We start from the raw sequence: 20,465 nt of genomic DNA, 5'->3' as shown, positions 1-20,465 counted from the left end.
ATGCCAGACAGTCCAGCCTCTCCCCGTATGAGTCTGGGTCCCCAGAGACTCGCCCGGAACTGGAGTTCAGAGCAATCGGGAGCTTGAGACTCCCTCCCGATTGAAAAAGACAACCGTGTCCTCAGCCGCCAGCCCTTTCCACGTGTGCCTCTGTGCCTCTGCACTTTACTTCCACACCGCACCTCCTCTGAGTCTCAGTATGCTTTTCTCTTTCCTTCTAGTTGTAGAATTTCCACTCAGCCAGCCTTCATGTGGTTCTGGATGATGTCTGTTTTATCTTTTAGTTGTATTTTTGAAGTGGTTGTGCGAGGCAGCAATTTCCGGTGTTTACCTATGCCGCCATCTTGGTTTCTCTCGCAAGACTTTTTTTTAAATAATGAAAACTAATACCTACTCCATAAAACAACTTTTTAATTTTTAGTTAGCACTCATACTGTCTTGATCCTCAAAAGATTTGGTTTTAAGTTTATTTGTTAAAGTAAGGATTGCTACAGTGGTTTCTTCAGGGTACAGTAAGTGTATTCATGTGGTTATGTGGATAAAGGATTTTTGTTTCCTTCAAAAGAAAGCATGCCTTAACTTCAGTGACAAAATAGTACAAAATCATTTTTTTTTTGCTTCTTGGTAGATGACAAAGTTCCTAAAAAGTTCCAGAATTCCCTTGCTCAACTCGGACTTGGCACTATGAAGTCTGCAAATATAATTATTGGCCGACCAGTGCTGCTTACCAGTTTACATGGAAAACAAGAGGTAAGAGTCCTTGTCATTTACTTAGTTTGGAAAGATTTGAGGGTTGTTTTTTTTTAAATTGTAATTTTCAGAACAAGCAGGGAAAAATATAAAACTATATTTTAAAGACCCTCACACCAATGTAAACTTTCCCCTCCTTTGATGTCTATGATTACAGTGGGAATATAGCCCTAAATGTCATAATGGAGAGAGAGACCTTTCCTTGGGAGGCCTTCCCAGTCTGTTACTTTTCTCTACAGAAATACTGTTTTGGGGTATGAAGTCATCTCTTTTTTATACATTTGATTACCCTCCCTGGTTTCAGCTGTGTTTCTCCTTGTTGGTATTTTCAGCAGCGTGGCTTTCTTCTCTGCTGCCGGCCCCTGCCTCTACCTCTGCCGTATCTTCTCTACTTCATTACTCAGTGTTCTCTCATCCACTAGGGCCCTCTGGAAAGGTTTTGAAATCTCTTATCTGCTGGTGTCACGCCTCCCATCCTTTTCATAGTTCTGGGCTTATATTTTTAAAAATTTTACTGTGTCTTGTGGACGAGAAGACACTAAATATATGAACTCAGCCCTCTATCTGGAGCTTATTAACATTTGTCTGATGAGATCCATGTTCCCAGGAACTCTGGTGCTGAAGTCCTTACTATTTCTTGGATGTAGTTTATGCTCTAGGCTGGGTTACCTGATAGTCAGCTTGCCTTCCGGATTTTATCTCATTTTCTTCTCACCTTGGTCTCTTTTCCTAACCCTACCTCTCAGATCTTTCACCATTTTCACTGTGGGGTCATTCCTGATCTTTGCAAAAAATGTAATATGTATAAAACTTTTTTTTGTAACTTGTGTCAGATTGTAACCCCTTTGGGGGTTGGCAGATCCATGTACTTGGCTATGCTTAATTTTCTGCTTTATAAATTACTGATATTCTGTGAATGTTTATTATCTCTCCTGGCAGGTCTGTGTGGCCTGGCCTGTATCAGGATTTCCTGGAGGCAAGGTTGGCCTGAGTGACATAGCACAGAAGAATATGGGTGTCAGAGTTGGTGATGCCATCCATGTCCAGCCTCTTTTGGGTGCTGTGATACAGGCTGAGGAAATGGACGTGGCGCTCAGGTTTGGCTCTTTTCTTTGGTGACTGAATCAGTGTTGCCCAGTAGAAATATAATGAAAGTCACAAGTGTGAACCACATATGTAATTTTGCCTTTTCTAGTAATCACATTTAAAAAGTAAAGAAATTAATTATAATTATATATTTTATTTAATTAATGTGTGTAAAGTCTTATAACTATAAAAAACTATTAATAAGATATTTTTCATATCTGTTTTTTAAACGAAGTCTTCAAAATCCAGTGTGTACTAGTATGTTATAGTTATAGCACATCTCAGTTTGGACTGGCCACATGTGAGTGGCTAGTTGCCTCCTGTATTACACAGTGCTAGCTAGACGAGTGCTATGTAACTTAGGGACTAGGGACTCTCTCGTTACTCTGATTAGAGTGTGCCCTGACACTTTAGGTGAGAGAATGATTGCTAATGGGTATTTAACTATGTTTTTCATCTTGGTCTGCAGTATACTACTCAGGGCTTCTTGTCTTTTTTACAGCTATAAAGAAGGCAGTAGGCTACTGTGAGTAGGCAAGAAATAAATTTTAATTAAGGCTGCTCAAGCAAAGTACCTGATTGTGTGTGTGTGTGTGTATGTAAAATATATTTTTATTGATTTCAGAGAGGAAGGGAGAGGGAGAGAGATAGAAACATCAATGATGCGAGAGAATCATTGGTCAGCTGCCTTCTGCACACCACACTGGGTGATCGAGCTCACATGTGTCCTGACTAGGGATCGAACGATGACCTCCTGGTTTGTAGGTCGATGCTCAACCACTGAGCTATTCCGGCTGGGCTGATTGTATATTTTAACTCGTTTATTATTCAATCTAGTGAGAGAGTTATTTCTATCAGATTTTTAAATATCCCCTCACCAAAGACTAGTTGTTTGAAGCAGCATATCAATATAATTAAAGCATATCTCCCATCCCCTTGGGTATTCTGTATCTAATAGGATTTTGATTCAGTTTGCATGTAAAAATCTTATCAAAATTTGTTTTTAAAAAGCAACTTTTGAAATTTTAATATGACCCTAGTAACAGTTGGGGACTGATGTTTATATTAATGTAAGAATCACAGAACATTTTCCAATCAAGCTTGATTTTAAAATATTTTCTTCTCTTTTGCTACTTTTATAGATGCCAAGCCTGAGCTTTGGCATATTTTTTCCTTTAAAAACAGAAAAATGTTTTCAAAGCACTTAACAAACATTTAACAAATGATGAAAAGCAGAAAGGAAAAGAAATATAACATGTGTTGAGCACCAGCTGTGTACTAGCACATACATGTGCATGCACACATCTTTCCGTTTTTTTCCCATTTAACCCTCTAAACATCCTGCAAGGTATCCTTACCCACCCCTTTTCACAGATGAGGAAATGGGCTCAGTGAGAAGGCAGGAACTTGCCCGCTCTTGTGTGGGTTGGTTAGTGCTACTGCTCGGATTGCACAGGATTCTTCTCCAGACTGACTTCAAACAGGGCTGCAGGCACAACACTCACTCATTTGACTGGAGTTTCGATGATCACTCTTGAGGGCACAGCACTCTTAGGTGATAATGATTTCCTGTTATGGAGGGAATATATAGGTTTTCCATGGAAGCTTGGTTTTAAACTTTTTATTTTAAAAAAAATGTTTTGTTTTAAACGTGGCAGCAAGAAGAGCTTAGACAAGAAAATTTCCAGTAAGAAAAATCATTAATTTTAATCTGCTGCTTAAATCCTGTTATGCTGTAGCTAAAACATTTCATTAGTAAGTTTAGAGCTCCTTCTAGTGGAAATGATTTTATTTGCACCTATTCAGTTATAAAAGCAAAATTGGTTGTTTTTGCTGTTCTTTTACATATTATAAATATCTCCTATTCAGACTTTAATAAATGGAAACAATTTAAGTATAACTAGGTTCAGAGTTCTAGTAACAAGTAAATTTAAGCATTTATGGATACATATAATTTCCTCTTTAGTTTATATATACATTTGATTCATTAAATTTTCTCCTTGTATTTCTCTTTCTCACATGAACACACAGTCGATTCTCGTTATTTGTGGTATTGTGTCCTACAAAATTGTCCCTAAAACTGAATTAGCAAATACTGAACCATTGCTCCTAGGAGTATATGTGTGTGTGTGTATGTATATATATGTATATGTATGTGTGTGTATTTAACATATATAGATATAAATATGCAAGTATATATGTTTTATATAGGTTATAATATTAAATCCTTAAAACAACTCATTCTGGTATATCCTATTCTCTTTATTTTACAAAAGAGAAGAGGTAGTTCAGAAGTGAGGCCATGTCACTAACAGCTGCCAGAGTGAGGTCCCAGAGCTGGAACTTTCACTATACATTGCACTGTTCCCCATCATCTCCAGTTGCCATCCTCTGGTCATCTGTGATGAGAATTGAAAGAAGAAGGTGTTGTGAGACTCAGATTTTTTGCCTACTTTACACACATCCATGAATGACTGGGAATGCTCTGCTAGTACTGGTTTTGGGGTTACAAGTAAATTTTAGCAAGTAGGTGAATTTGCACATATGGAAACTTCAAATAATGAAGATCAACTGTATTGGTTTTGTTACTGAGAAAGTTGAGGACATGGCTTAGATCTGGCCCAGAAAAGCCTGCTAAAACAGCTTTCACTGGGCTCGATCAGTGGAAGGGTCCACTGATGTCTGGCAGAGTTCACAACCGAAGGTCACGTGGGCTGCTTACAAATGGAGAAGGAGGAAAAATGCACATCTTCTCCAAGGACATGGTTCTGTACAAGTGCCATGATTTTTAGGGTTGCCTGCTTCCTATACTCAAACAAGTGTCCTTCCTGGCAGACATAGTTATCAGTCAAAAAAGGGTTCCCATTTTTCTTAGGCATGCCCTTTCTCTAGAATAAACTTTGATTGTACCACTCTCCTTTTACTTATTTCTACCTCTTCAGATAAAGTACAATATAGGGTTTATTTTTCCTAGAAGATAATTTATAAATTATACAAAGGGAATACATTAAGTTATTAATAAAAGCCCTTCGCCAAGCTAGGCAAGTTTGGTAAGGGGTTAATTAAGGTCAGCATGTCAAATGTTTCTGACTGACGAAGAATAAACATTTTTCATTGTAGTTCATTGTACATACACATCTATCGTATATATACATAGAGTGCACATATGCACACATATACTTATATAGAACAAGTATATAGATGTTTGTGTGTAATAATGTCTTACAAAGCAATATTTAACCTTTCTATGTTTGATATATTCTGACATTTGTATTCTATTAAAAAAATGGTGGGTAGGATTGACAAATGATTATGATCCACTTGCGGGAAGTACCCTATGTTTGAAGAACATTGATTTATGCCACTAGGACATCAAACTATAAATGAGATTTTTATGGCTTTAAGAACTAGCTGAAATTTGTAAGTCATTCCAAAATTGTGTAGATCATTTCCAGGTTGTAAACTATGCTTTTCATTAGGTCTGCATTACAACTATGTATATGCTATATTACATTTAAATTTCTGGTGTACTTAATGTTTATTTCTATTTTCCCTACCCCAAACCTTTACAGTGACAAAAATGTGGATATTAATGAAGAACAATTGGCTGATTGTCTTCTGAGAAAACTAGGTGAGACGTATTTTAATTTTTTTTAAAATATATTTTATTGATATTTTACAGAGAGGAAGGGAGAGGAATAGAGAGTTAGAAACGTCAATCAGCTGCCTCCTGCACACCCCCTACTGGGGATGTGCCCGCAACCAAGGTACATGCCCTTGACCGGAATTGAACCTGGGACCCTTCAGTCCGCAGGCTGTTGCTCTATCCACTGAGCCAAACCGGTTAGGGCAATGGTGAGACATATTTTAAATATTTTTTTAAATTTTAAGAAGCAAGGCAGCAGCATATATGGTAATGTGTCTTTGAAGTGTTGTCTACTTGATAGTTTTCTTCAAAACAGCATAGAGACTATTCTCCTCAATGAATTAATGTCCTATTAAGATAGGGATGTGGGATTCTTTTCCCCAATTAATTGATTGGCAGTTGAGCAACAGAGAGAATATACAGCGTGTCTGTGGACAAAGTCTGTGGGAGAACCGAGACTTTGAATCCTTGAGCTCTTGCTCTTTCCAATGAGAAATGTTATATTGTTTTGTTGGTTTAAGTGTGCCATTTTGGGTTAGTTTATTATCAAATACTAATGGCCTGGGTGCATGAAATTTGTGCACAGGGGGAGGGGTTCCCTCAGCCCAGCCTGTAACCTCTCCAATTGGGGACTCCTTGGGGGATGTCCAACTGCCGGTTTAGGCCCAATCCCTGTGGGACTGCTTAACTGCTCACCTGTCTGCCTGCCTGATCGCCCCTAACTGCCTCTGCCTGATCGCCCCTAACCTCTCTGTCTGCCTGCCTGATCACCCCTAACTGCCTCTGCCTGCCTGCCTGATCACCCCTAACTGACCTCCCCTGCCGGCCTGATCTCGCCCCCAACTGCCCTCTTCTGCAAGCCCAGTTGCCCCAACTTCCCCCTTCTGCCGGCCTGATCTCACCCCCAACAGCCCTCCCATGCCGGCCTGATCTCGCCCCCAACGGCCCTCCCCTGCCGGCCTGATCTTGCCCCCAAACAGCCCCAAACTGCTATCCTCTGCTGGCCAATTTGGTTCTGATTGGTTGGTTCCTATGTCAGCATAAAAGCTCTGCCTCCTAGACAGCCATTGGTTCTTCACAGCACCCACATTTGGTTCTGATTGGTCGGTTACTATGTCAATCAATGTCAAAAGCTCTGCCTCCTAGGCAGCCATTCACTCCTCATAGCACCCAGATTCTGTTCTGATTGGCCAGTTCCTATGCCAGTCAGCGTCTCTGGGCCTATCAACGGGGCCTGATCAGAAAGGTGGGCTGATCAGCAGTCCTGGTGGAAGCCTGGAGAGAAATGGAGGTGTGGCTGCTGGCCAGACTGGGAGTGAAAGAGAGAGGCAAGTGCTGATCAAAAGCTTCCACAGAGGCAATGGATCAGTCCTTACTTCTCTCTTCAGGCCTCTCTCTGGCCCTGATTCACAGCCCCCTCAGCAATCAGTGCTGGGGCATCGCGACTAGCACTGGTTGCCATGGCAACCCAGCACTGACTGCAGGACTGACTTCCAGTTGGTCAAGCCTTGGTTGTGACCGGTCGTTACGACCCGGCTTTTTATATATTAGGATAGATTGTCTGTCCATTTGTTAATGTAGTTGATAGAATCTTCCCCATTTCAGAGAATCATCTTGTTTTTCTTTGATCTCCAGATAGTGCTCCCTTATTAGGGGAATATTAGGGCCTTTATTTTTCATGGCAGTTATTTTATTAATACTGCCTTCTTTGATTTAGTCTTTTCAGTCAGGTAGATTTGTTAATAGATAAAACAAATGCTATTTAAACATTAAATGGGTGAAAACTTGTGCTAATATATATATTCGATAAATTGTTTTCTAGATGACAAGATTGTTTTACCAGGCAACTTTCTATACATTACATTCTATGGACGACCATGCATGTTGCAAGTGTGAGTGAAAGGGGTGCAGATGGCATGATACTGAGAAGGCTTCAGAGTGACTCTGATACTGATGCTCAGGGAATGGCCTCAAAACGGTCCAGCATAGAAGCCAGTACCCTCGATATGTCCTTACAGTTAAGCCAGTTGGATCTGGAAGAGCCTCGGGTCCCACCATCAAGCAGTACTCCCTGCAAACCAGTAGATGACAGAAAGATAAATAAAACTGGTGACAGTTTGTCAAATGTCACACAGAGTCCTGGTGGCAGCAGTGGGCTTGGGCCAGAGGAAGTTACAGGTCTTGAATGTAGCTTTGCGTCTGCCAGAGGAGGAAATGAGTACCTTATCAATGAAGAGAGATTCCTAAAGCCAGCCAATCTGGGAGCAAAGTGCAACACTGATACTTTCTACTTCATTTCTTCAACAACGAGAGTCAATTTTATAAAAATTGGTACAAATTCAAAAGAGCAAGACAACCAGTTCAAAGTAACTTACGACATGATAGGAGGCTTAAATGGTCAGCTGAAAGCAATTAGACAAATAATTGAACTTCCTCTCAAGCAGCCTGAACTATTCAAGAGTTATGGTATGATTTCTTCATTGTACCCAAAAGTATTCAATTCAAACTCAAAAAGTCAGCTCATTCCACTTATCTAATAATTGCTCACCCTCTTTTCCTATTTTTCTTTCCTGAGTGGTAGGTATGGTAGGAGGTGTGAGTTGCTTTGGGAAATGCCAATTAAGTGAGATGTTCTTAGGTTGTAATGAGTTAGTTGTAGCCTTGTCTCTTTTAATTGCATACTTTCACAGTTGCTTGTATTGTATCTAGAATAAGTTTCTTGTCAGGTTAGATCAGCTGTAATGAGTAAAGAAATAAGCCAAACATTCAGATATGCTGGGTGAAACTTCTCAGGAAATGTAGCTGTGTGCAGATATCTGCATTGACTTGGTTCCTAGGAAACTCAAGGTTTCCTCTGTGTGGTTATTGCCCAATTCTCTGCATATATTTGGTGCATACCATCTCTTTCTCTGCTTTTCCCTCTTTTATGAACCATTATCTACACTAATAAAAGAGAAAGATGCAAATTGACCATACCTTCATGAGGTCCACCAGGAGTGAATATGCAAATTAACCCAACAAAGATGGCAGGTTAATTTGCATATGCAGGCACCAAGCGCCCAGGGGTGGGGCGGGATGCAGGCGTTCCACACCGCCCCAGCCGCTCCGGGCCTCTGGGCATCATGGGAAGGTGGAAAGGTGGCTCCGGGCTGGAACAAAGGCAGAAAGATGGCTGTGGGCCGGAGCAAAGGTGGTGCCAGCAGCCAGGGGAAGGAAGGCCCTTTCTTGCATGAATCTTTGTGCATCAGGCCTCTAGTATGTATATAAAATGAACCCTTGGATTGACATTTTCTTAGGAATGCATGTATGCTGAAAATTGGGATTGGTGGCTTGCTTTATGAGCTTTTTGTTGTCTGGACTTTGTTTTGATAATGTGGAATGGGGCATGACAACAGTGTCCAGCCAGTTTTTTACCAAAGTGCCTGGACAGGTTGGATCTATAGAGAGAGAAACAGTCATTGCTGGAAGTCAGTGTATACGTCTTCCTGGGCAGAATAAGGAAGATCTGACTCTTAACTTTACTTAGTGATACAAGGTAAATTTATACTTTTAACTCATGTTTTAAGTCATATGACAACACTTACAGAAAACCTAGTAAAACCCAGTGTTCTCTTCTTTTTCTTCTAAGAATTCCTCCCCCTAGAGGAGTGTTACTGTATGGCCCTCCAGGTACTGGAAAGACAATGATTGCCAGGGCTATTGCTAATGAAGTCGGAGCCTATGTCTCTGTAATAAATGGTCCCGAAATTATAAGCAAGTAGGTGCATAATTTATTTTTTTTAAATTGTTTTATTGCTTAAAGTATTACAAAGAGTATTACATATGTCTTCTTTTTTCCCCGCCCTTGACAATCCGCTACCCCCAGTGTCTAGCCTTCCCGCTGCAGTTTGACAATCAGTTTGAGGCAGCTCTGCCTCTGTATCTATTATTGTTCAAAAGTTTATAATGGTCTCTATTATCCATGAATGAGTGAGATCATGTGGTATTTTTCCTTCATTGACTGGCTTATTTCACTTAGCATAATGCTCTCCAGTTCCATCCATGCTGTTGCAAATGGTAAGAGTTCCTTCTTTTTTACAGCAGCATAGTATTCCATCGTGTAGATGTACCACAGTTTTCTAATCCATTCATCTACTGATGGGCACTTAGGCTGTTTCCAAATCTTAGCTATGGTGAATTGTGCTGCTATGAACATAGGGGTGCATATATCCTTTCTGATTGGTGTTTTTGGTTTCTTGGGATATATTCCTAGAAGTGGGATCACAGGGTCAAATGGGAGTTCCATTTCCAGTTTTTTGAGGAAACTCCATACTGTCTTCCATAGTGGCTGCACCAGTCTGCATTCCCACCAGCAGTGCACAAGTGTTCCTTTTTCTCCACATCCTCTCCAGCACTTGTCGTTTGTTGATTTGTTGATGATAGCCATTCTGACAGGTGTGAGATGGTACCTCATTGTTGTTTTGATTTGCATCTCTCGGATGATTAGTGACTTTGAGCATGTTTTCATATGTCTCTTGGCTTTCTGAATGTCCTCTTTTAAAAGGTGTCTATTTAGGTCCTTTGCCCATTTTTTGATTGGATTGTTTATCTTCCTTTTGTTAAGTTGTATGAGTTCCCTATAAATGTTGGAGATTAGGCCCTTATCAGATATAATGTTGGCAAATATGTTCTCCCATGTAGTGGGCTTTCTTGTTGTTTTGTTGATGGTTTCTTTTGCTGTGCAGAAACTTTTTATTTTGATGTAGTCCCATTTGTTTATTTTCTCTTTAGTTTCCAATGCCCTAGGATCTGTATCGGTGAAGAAATTGCTTCGGCATAGGTCTGAGATTTTGTTGCCTTTGGATTCTTCTAGTATTTTTATGGTTTCCGGTCGTATATTTAAGTCCTTTATCCATTTTGAGTTTATTTTTGTGTATGGTGTAAGTTGGTGGTCTAGTTTCATTTTCTTGCATGTATCTGTCCAATTTTCCCAGCACCATTTATTGAAGAGACTGTCTTGACTCCATTGTATGTTCTTGCCTCCTTTGTCAAATATTAATTGAGCGTATTGGTTGGGGCTGATTTCTGGGCTCTCTATTCTATTCCATTGATCTATATGTCTGTTCTTGTGCCAGTACCAGGCAGTTTTGAGAACAGTGGCTTTGTAATACAGCTTGATATCTGGTATTGAGATCCCACCTACTTTCTTCTTTCTCAGGATCGCTGCAGCTATTCGGGGTCGTTTTTTGTTCCAGATGAATTTTTGGAGAGTTCGTTCTAGGTCTGTGAAATATGCCGTTGGTATTTTAATGGGAAGTGCGTTGAATTTATAGATTGCTTTGGGTAGTATGGACATTTTAATGATGTTGATTCTACCAATCCAAGAACATGGTATGTTCTTCCATCTCTTTATGTCTTCCTCTATCTCTTTTTTCAACGTCCTGTAGTTTTCTGAGTAGAGGTCTTTTACCTCTTTAGTTAAGTTTATTCCTAGGTAGCTTAATTTTTTTGGTGAGATGGTAAATGGGATTGCTTTTTTAGTCTCTCTTTCTGCAAGTTCACTATTGGTGTATAGAAATGCCATAGATTTCTTGGCGTTAATTCTGTATCCTGCTACATTGCCGAATTCTTTTATTAAGTCTAATAGTTTTTTGATGGAGTCTTTAGGGTTTTTTAAGTATAATATCATGTCATCTGCAAATAAGGACAGTTTTACTTCCTCTTTTCCAATTTGGATGCCTTTTATTTCTTCTTCTTGTCTAATTGCAATGGCTAATACTTCCAGTACTATGTCGAACAGGAGTGGTGAGAGTGGGCATCCCTGTCTTGTTCCTGTTCTTAGGGGAAATGGTGTTAGTTTTTGTCCATTGAGTATGATGTTGGCTGTGGGTTTGTCATATATGGCTTTTATTATGTTGAGGTATGATCCTTCTATTCCCACCTTGCTGAGAGTTTTTTTTATCAAAAAATGGGTGTTGGATTTTGTCAAATGCTTTTTCTGCATCAATTGATATGACTATGTAGTTTTTTTCTTTCAATTTGTTTATGTGATGTATCACGTTTATTGATTTGCGGATATTGTACCATCCTTGCATCCCTGGGATAAATCCTACTTGGTCATGGTGTATGATAGTAGGTGCATAATTTAATAGAATAAACAATATTATTAAATACTAGTGGCCCATTGCATGACATTCGTGCACTTGGGGGTAGGGGTTTCCCGCAGCCTGGCCTGTGCCCTTTCGCAGGGGAGTGAGCCTAAGCCATCAGTTGGATATCCTTAGCGCTGCCGCGGAGGTGGGAGAGGCTCCTGCCACTGCTGCTGTGCTCTGTGCTTGCCAGCTGTCAGCCTAGCTTGTGGCTGAGCAGTGCTCCCCCTGTGGGAGTGCACTGACCACCAGGGGGCAGCTCCTGCATTGAGCATCTGCCCTCTGGTGGTCAGTGTGCCTCATAGTGACTGGTCGTTCCACCATTTGGTCAATTTGCATATTACCCTTTTGTTATATAGGAGGATACTTCTTAAATTCTTTTTTTTAGGGCTCAATAGTAAAGATTTAATTTAGTTGCATGTAATTACTGTATTAGTTGAGCTCTTTAGTATCTACAGATCAGACATAATTGCATTTTTATGTATCTTGCAAAACCACAATAAAGTACTAGAAATTAAAAACTTACATTATGATGCTAAACTCTGCCTATGCTGTTACTATTGGTAATAATGAAACAATTTCAGAGATAAGATTTATTACTGAGCTCCAGTTATAATGGTTTGAAGAATGAAGTAAATGTCTAGAAATGAAACAGGTCCAGAATCCTTATCAGAAAGATTGAAATTATATCAGGTAAACTCAGGACAGTAAGGAGACCTTACTCATTGAATAGTTCTGGTCTTTAAATAACCAACAACATTTAGTCTTATGTTTATCATATCACTGTAGCATTAGTTTATGAAAACTAAAATAGGTAATAATTATAATCAAGTAAAAACATCAGACCTCAATATAACATACTTATTTTTTTAAGGAAATACTACACTTACTTTGGATTATTCCCTCATTTAATCTTTCTTTTAGTAGATAAGTGGGAGTATCTTTTCAATTAAAATAAAATTCTGGACCAAAATTAGCCGAAATGAAAAACCAAAATATATGAACCATCTGTGACTCCAAAAACTGTTTGTCTTTAGTGTTGACTGCATGCTTTGCAATAATTTACAATTATTTTTTTCTCTCTACAGATATAGGTTCTATGCCAGGTAGAAAATAAACATTGCCTTTGCAGACAGCAAAAGAAAACCAAACCCTCACAATTCACCTTAAAATATTAAAAATACTATGCAAATTTAACAACACTGGGTACTTTTATTATATAGAACTTAATTACAAAAATGATTTCCATTCTCGTGGCACTTTTATAAGAGGATTTAATAAAAAAAAAAGTTTAGAAGCTTTCTGTTGAAAAAGAATGAGATAATGGCTACAGTTTTGAAAGGACAAAATTAACTATACTAATCTGGTTGCAACTGCTATCTTGTTTCCTCATTAACATATTTTAAAACAAGAAACATGTCATGCCTTTATAGAGTCTATCATTTGATGATTTCAGGACCCTTGTTATATCTCCATCTAGAGTAACTAGCACTATTAATCCCATTTAGATGTTTTTCTCTTCATATAACTGTGTTCCTCACTATCAATAGCTTCATAGAGGCCTGTTTTATTCTTTTATGTTACATGTAGATAACCAATATAAGCCACCCAAAGTGAAAGGGCTGTCAATCCAAAGGCCATTACAGATTTTTTGTGTCTTGTTTTTAATATATTTTTATTGATTTTAGAGAGGAAGGGAGAAGGAGAAAGAGAAACATCAATGATGAGAGAGAATCATTGCTTGACTGTCTCTTACATACTCCACACTGGGGATTGAGCCCACACCAAGGCATGTGCCCTGATGGGGAATTAAACCTTAACCTCCTGGTTCATAGGTTGATGCTCAACCACTGCGCCATAACTGGCCGTGCAGGTTTTATAGGTATATTGAAGCACTCTGGATTCACAGCTCAAAATAAGGTGGTTATGTGGACCCCTCTGAGCCCTACATTTCCAAAGTCTTTCTCTTTGGGAGGTTCCTTTTTAAAGGCTAGAGGCTCAGGTGCTGAGACATCTTGGCTAATGATGATTTGTTACCTGTTGCAGGGTCACCTCCTCTCAGTGCCCGAGATCCTTTGCTTAATGTGTTTTTTTAAAAAAATGGTTGCTTAAATTAAAAAATGGTTGCTTAGTATTCTGTCTGGATGTTTCACATGTTGAAATGTTTTAGATTTGTTCTTTTATTTATATACAAATTAAATTTGGAAAATAATTTTGGAAAGTTAATTTTAAGTATTCTGGAAATATTTGGAAAGTTTGAGAGTTGTTCCTAAAATGTATTTTATTTGTTACAGATTCTATGGGGAAACTGAAGCAAGGTTACGTCAGATATTTGCTGAAGCCACTCTGCGGTATTCTATATTTTTCTTGTTTGAAATTAGTAGTTAAGGCTGTGTTAATCAAAGTAGAGATACCAACACTTTATACTAAGCATGAAAGAATAGTACAAAACTAGTAATGGTAGCACTAGAAATAGGTTGTAAATCTAATGACATTTTCTCTCATCTATTTCTAATAAATTCCAGTTATTAAAGAAATAAGTCATGGGGATGTGATGTATAGGATGGTGACTATAGTTAATATAACTATTTCATATTTGAAAATTGTAAAGTGAGTAGCTCTTAAAAGATCTCATCACAAGAAAAAAAAAGTGTTGTAGCTATACATGGCGACAGATGTCATGATGACTAGACTTATGATCATTTCACAAAATACAAATATTAAATTATGTTGTATACCTGGAACTAATAAAATGTTATATGTTAATTATATCTCAATTAAAAAATACATAAGGGAAAAGAATTAAGACATTGTTATTTGATATCATGAGACTTCTTGAGGATTGTATTATAGTAGCTCTTTATGCTCAAAACTTTGTTTTGTTATACTTTGTTTCAAAGGGACAAATATTTTGCTCTTTAACAATAATTCTTGTTGAATACTGTTCCTCAAATTAGTCTACCATGTTATATTACAAGAAGCATTAGAGCATGGTCTATAACTTGGTCTAATGTAATATTATTTATAATACGGCTATGCTCTATCATTTTTTTGGCATTTAACTTACCATAATATTGCTCTCTTATTGAAAGAACTTCAATTTTTAAAGTATTTTTTTCCTAGTTATAGTGGATGAAATAAGTAGTTTGTGGTGCTAATACTGAAGGTTTGAGAACCGGGGCATACCTTATTGTTTGGTATATTTTTGTTGTCATTGTTATGTTCCTGGCAGTTGAGGTTTCCTCTTATGAGAGAATTCACATCTTTTTTAAAAATATATTTTATTGGTTTTCCACAGAGAGGAAGGGAGAGGGAGAAAGAGCTAGAAGCATCGATGAGAGAGAAGCATCGATCAGCTGCCTCCTGCACACCCCCCACTGGAGATATGCCCGCAACCAAGGTACATGCCCTTGCTGGGATCGAACCCGGAACCCTTCAGTCCACAGGCCAACGCTCCATCCACTGAGCCAAACCAGTCAGGGCGAATTCACATCTTTTTATAGGAACATTGACTATCATGAAAGTTATTTACTTACTTATTTACTTACTTATTTATTTATTATTTTTGTTAATCTTCACCTGAGGATATTTTTCCATTGATTTTTTTAGAGAGAGTGGAAGGGAGGGGGAGAGACAGAGAGAGAAACAAGACAGTGTTATTTGATATCATGTGAGAGACATATCGATTGATTGCCTCCCGCAAGGTCCCTGACCAGGAACAGGGATTGAGCCTGCAACCCAGGTACCTGCCCTTGACCAGAATCGAACCCAGAACCTTCAGTCTGCAGGCCGACACTATCCACTAAGCCAAACTAGCCAGGGTGAAAGTAATTTTTTTTAAAAGGTAAAGTAACAGAGAGCATTTCTAATTTTGCTCCCTTGGACTTTAAACCTGTTCCCAGGGACAACATCTCTAGCCTCTGCTTCTGAATTGAGGCATAACAATGCACTAGGCATTAGTGGGTAAGTTCTGCCTAGGCGTAGACTCTCATCTCATGAGCAGTGGACTGTTCTCAGTGCTCTTCTTTTAATTGAGGGCAGATCCACTAGAATGTACTTTTGGTGAGTTAATTTGGGCAAGAATTCATCTAAGGTTTTTCAGTTTAACTTCCTGTTGCCTTTGTCTTTAATATTATTAACTAAATCCTAAATGTAACCTGTCACATGTCAAATTTAAAAATTAAATGTATATTAGCGAATTCATTTTTACTTATTTGTTTTTAGGCGTCCATCAATTATTTTTATTGATGAGCTGGATGCACTTTGCCCAAAAAGAGAAGGGGCTCAGAATGAAGTGGAAAAAAGAGTTGTAGCTTCACTGCTAACACTGATGGATGGTATTGGTTCAGTAAGTATAGCACCAGTATTGATTCTGTGTAGGAAGGGGTCGATTCTTAATCATTTGTGTATATATAGTAGCAAACACTATCAAATTCTTGAATTGTGGAGTATCTAGGGTAAGGAAAAAATATTAGCTATAAACACTAGAGGAAAGGGCCACAATATAATTTTCTTTGGCAGATTTCTTAGTAACTGCTAGGATAGTATAATCTGACATTTTTTCTAGCATGTAAAATAATATACAACAATGGATTTCTTCTGTAATAAATGTTACTAACTTAAAAACCTGAAACAAAAATCATAAAGATTTAGTGATTAAATTTTAGGAGAATTTATAAAGAAATTTCTTGAGTAAGTCTTATATACACATGTATAAATTGATTCTTTGGGGGCAAGTGAAAATAAAGAAAGTGAGAATAATGTATTGTGCAACCTTTAAAAGGAATTTACCTTGTTATCACTCTGATGGCATATACATAATCTTGACAGTCATTTACCAGAAGAATACACTTATGCAGAACTTGTTTTTTAGAACCTAAAGAAAATTTTAAAAGTATGTAATGCCAGGTCCTCTTTTTGCATATTGAAAACTGGACTATTAGAACTTTTTGGTTTTTACTTCCTATTGGTAGAAATTGAACATGCAAAAATAACGTGAAGGTTTAGTATTAAGTCTCTATTATTTGCTAACAATGTGTTATAATTTTAAGAGTGACACAAGACAAGGGTTGCTATCTGGGGGAGACTAGATGACCACCTGGTCTCAGTCTTGGGACAGCACCTAAATGTGATCATCTTGTCTCACTCAGGTTTGGTTCTCAGTTTATAAAGCTGGAGAATACAGTGTTAGTATTTTGGAGATGGGTTGTGAGGACTGACAACCCACAATAACAATACTCATAAGACTGATATATAAACCGGGGTACCAGTTTGTTTGTTTATAATAAGAAATATAATTATCAGCTTTACGGATGACTCTATTTTCACCCAAAAGGCGTGTATATATATATATTGAGAGCTGTATTATAATTAGAATTCTTGGTGAGTAGGAAGTCAGATGTAAGACTGTGTTGGAGTGTCTTAATTACTGAGACACAGCTGCCTTTTCTTCTGCCCGTGGGAAAGGCCTGCTGTGGATTGGTGTTCTTGCCTTTGGGTAGGAATGGAAGCATGTGACATTGATGTTTTAGCCTGAAGATGTTTAAGGGCCTGTATTTTTGTCTTCTAAATTCACAATTTGTGGATTCATTATAATCCATGCATTTTTTGTTGGCACATCCAGTGTAATTGGTTAGGTTTGAGTTTTCTTTGAATCACATTTCAGTTAAATTTGTCTCTGTGAGGTTACACTTGGTTCTTCTGAATAGAATGTTGGATAATTTCTATAGGTGGCTGATCATGATCATAGATCTTTTTTTTTTTTAAATTCTCACTCGAGGATATGCTTTTATTGATTTTAGAGAGAGAGGAAGGGAGAGAGAAAGAGAGAGAGAAACATTAATGTGAGAGAATCATCTATGGGTTGCCTCCTGTATACCACCTGACTGGGGATCGAACCTGCAACCTAGGTATGTGCCCTGACTGGGAATAGAACCCACAACCTTTTGGTGAATGGGACAACGTTCTAACCAACTTAGCCACCCATAAGGCCATGAGCATAGTTCTTTATAATTTCATTCTCAGAGAGTTAAAGTCCATACATATTCAAGGTGGCTGGTACTCTGATGTTGGTTATATTGCTGTCTATGTTTTTAGAAATTTAAAAAATTATCAAATTTAAAATAGAGTCCATTTGTGAAGAAGATCTTTTTGAAAACTATAAAAGATCTCTTCTATTTGAATAATCTGTAGGCCATAATCTCTGCTTTCAAGTAGGGGAAAAGGGCATTTAAAATATTTAAATTAAAATAACTATATGATAGGGTGTTATATATGTTATTATTCATAGGAACAGTGTCGGTAAGATGCTATATGTGGGAGAGACATACTTGTGATATATGAAAGGTAAGTATTGGAAAACTAGGTGAGGGATCATTTAGGCTAAGCTTTGGAAAATGTAGGGTGAATAATAAAAGTGTAAGGGATAGGACTTAGCAGCCTGGACAGTTGGATCCATCCATCCTTGCCTATATTGTGTGTGTGTGTGTGTGTGTGTGTGTGTGTTTTACTTGTAGAAGAATAATTAGTTAGTTTTTATTTTATTTTGTTAGGAAGGAAGTGAAGGACAGATATTAGTTATTGGGGCCACAAATCGTCCTCATGCTTTGGATGCTGCACTCCGCCGACCTGGACGATTTGATAAAGAGATTGAGATTGGAGTTCCTAATGCTCAGGACCGGCTAGATATACTTCGGAAACTGCTTCGAAAGGTACCGCATGTACTCACTGAAGCCGAGCTGCTACAGTTAGCAAACAATGCACATGGATATGTTGGAGCAGACTTGAAAGCCTTGTGTAATGAATCAGGTGAGATTGATTTGCTATATAGTTATATGTGTTGTTGGACTTAACTCTGGTTTATTTGCATACTGATCATTTATATCTCATTTCTTAATGAAAATAGGTTTATTTCCTAATCATAAAGTATATATTTATTGAAAAATGTCTAGATAATTCAGGAAACTATAAAAAATAAAGAAAAATCACCCTTAACTGTACCTCCTAAAGATAACCACTATTATAGTATACTAGGAGCCCTGTGCGTGATTCTAAATTGAACGGCACTGCCCAACCTGGAGTCGCCGGTCTGGCCCTGCCTCCCTCTCCAGCCCTTGAAGCAGCTGTGGCTGCTGCTGATCAGGACCTCCCCCAGGGCAGGCATGCAGAGGCCCCTCAACCTCCTCCTGTCTGGTTGACCTGTTACGGCGTCCTGGTTAATTTGCATATTTCTCTATTATATATAGAGATATGCTTTCAGGCTTTTCTTAAATTTACACACACACACACACACACACACACACACACACACACACACACGAATTTGTAACCAGATTCATTAATGGCAGTGTTAATGACGACAGCATTTATTAACATTATGCTATGGAAATTAGGGAACCTGCAAAAATCAAAATTTTTCTTAAGAATCAGCTTTGTATTTGTTGAACTGCTATAAAAGTACTTTGTGAAACCAGAGAATTCTATGCCTCAGAGTATGTGGTAGTGATATTTAAAGTGATATTTAAGTCTGAAAACTTAAGGGCATTATTATTCAGTTGGCTCTTTGACTTTAAGAACTTCACCATGGCATAACTGTAGTTACTTTGGGAAACCCTTAATACGTTTTCATATTTGGGCAATTTTTCAGAGTAATTTCAACCAATAAAAGGTATTCCAATTTGGCCAATTTTTATAAGCTATTGAAATATTTATAAGCTTACTGGCAAGTAAGAGTTTATTGAAAAATATCTGCTGGCCTTTTTTTTTCTTCCTGAAAGCATGTATTTAGTTTTTGGTAATCTCTAAAGGCTGGGCACATATCTCAAAACATCTCTGGTTTGCTAGTAATCTTATATTCTTACATTTATTTCTTTTTCTGATATGGGCATTTGTTTCTAAGTCCTTTCATATTTTGGAGGAATTTTTTTCAGTTGTCAATTCTCTTCTTGTAGTTTGTGACCTATCCAATATTTTAAAAAAAGTTTAACTCTTGCCCTCACTGGGTGGCTCAGTTGGCTGAAGCGTTATCCCATACACCAAAACGTTGCGGATTCAATCCCCAGTCTGGGCACATATCTAGGTTGCCAGTTCAAGCCACATTCAGGAAGCAATCGATTGATGCTTCTCTCTCACACCTATGTCTCTCTCTCTCCCTTCATCTCTCTCTAAAATCAGTTAAGAAATATATCCTTGGTGAGGATTAAAAAAATAATAATAATAATTATAAAAAGTTTAACCCTTGAGGTAATGGAAAAAATTGAATTTTTGAGTTGGAATTTTAATTATTTTAGAACTTTAGTACAGAAATATGGTTACTTTTACCTCTAAGTCATTGATTAATAGCTAATCTAATTTAGTTGGCTTTGAATACCCTTCCATTAGTGCATTGGTCCTTCTGATCTGGCCATATTGCATGTATGGAAAGAGCTTGGAGAAAGAAAAATGAGTGGGAAAGGAAAACTTGGAAGATATACTTAGGAGTTTTTCAATATCTTACGTTTGGTGAAGAAAGTCAGTTTTATTTTATTCTATTTGATCATTATGATTTCCATGAAAAGGACTCACAATAGGGGGAGACTACAGGTTATGTAGACACAAGGCAAATATAAATATTCTTCTGGTACATATTGGTTTAGGACAAAGCCTTTTTTGTCTAGTTTTAGAGGCCCAGTGTACAAAATTCGTGCATGGGGGAGGAGGGGTCCACTCAACCCAGCCTGCACCCTCTCCATTCCGGGACCCCTTGGGGGATGTCCGACTGCTGGTTTAGGCCCAATCCTGGCCCAGCAGTTGGACATCCCTCTCACAATCTGGTACCACTGGCTCCTAACTGCTCACCTGCCTGCCTGCCTGATCGC

At 38.1% G+C, this 20,465-nt stretch overlaps 1 protein-coding gene and 1 pseudogene across 1 annotated transcript in view; one reads left to right on the top strand and one right to left on the bottom strand.

Annotated features, from left to right (window-relative positions):
* The window catches only part of SPATA5 (spermatogenesis associated 5), a 245,125-nt gene that overhangs the window by 7,081 nt on the left and 217,579 nt on the right, over positions 1 to 20,465 (top strand). The window contains 7 exon segments of the mRNA XM_014539027.1: positions 5,409 to 5,467; positions 7,305 to 7,373; positions 7,376 to 7,948; positions 9,110 to 9,239; positions 13,905 to 13,961; positions 15,835 to 15,958; positions 18,162 to 18,417. Of these exon segments, the coding sequence (XP_014394513.1) occupies positions 5,409 to 5,467; positions 7,305 to 7,373; positions 7,376 to 7,948; positions 9,110 to 9,239; positions 13,905 to 13,961; positions 15,835 to 15,958; positions 18,162 to 18,417 (1,268 nt within the window).
* On the bottom strand, positions 13,105 to 13,640 carry LOC102260195 (annotated as a pseudogene).

This window comes from Myotis brandtii, unplaced genomic scaffold (genome assembly GCF_000412655.1).
Source record: "Myotis brandtii unplaced genomic scaffold, ASM41265v1 scaffold208, whole genome shotgun sequence".
NCBI lineage: Eukaryota > Metazoa > Chordata > Mammalia > Chiroptera > Vespertilionidae > Myotis > Myotis brandtii.
The sequence above is the reverse complement of the archived record's forward strand: the minus strand, read 5'-3'. Positions and strand labels throughout refer to the sequence as shown.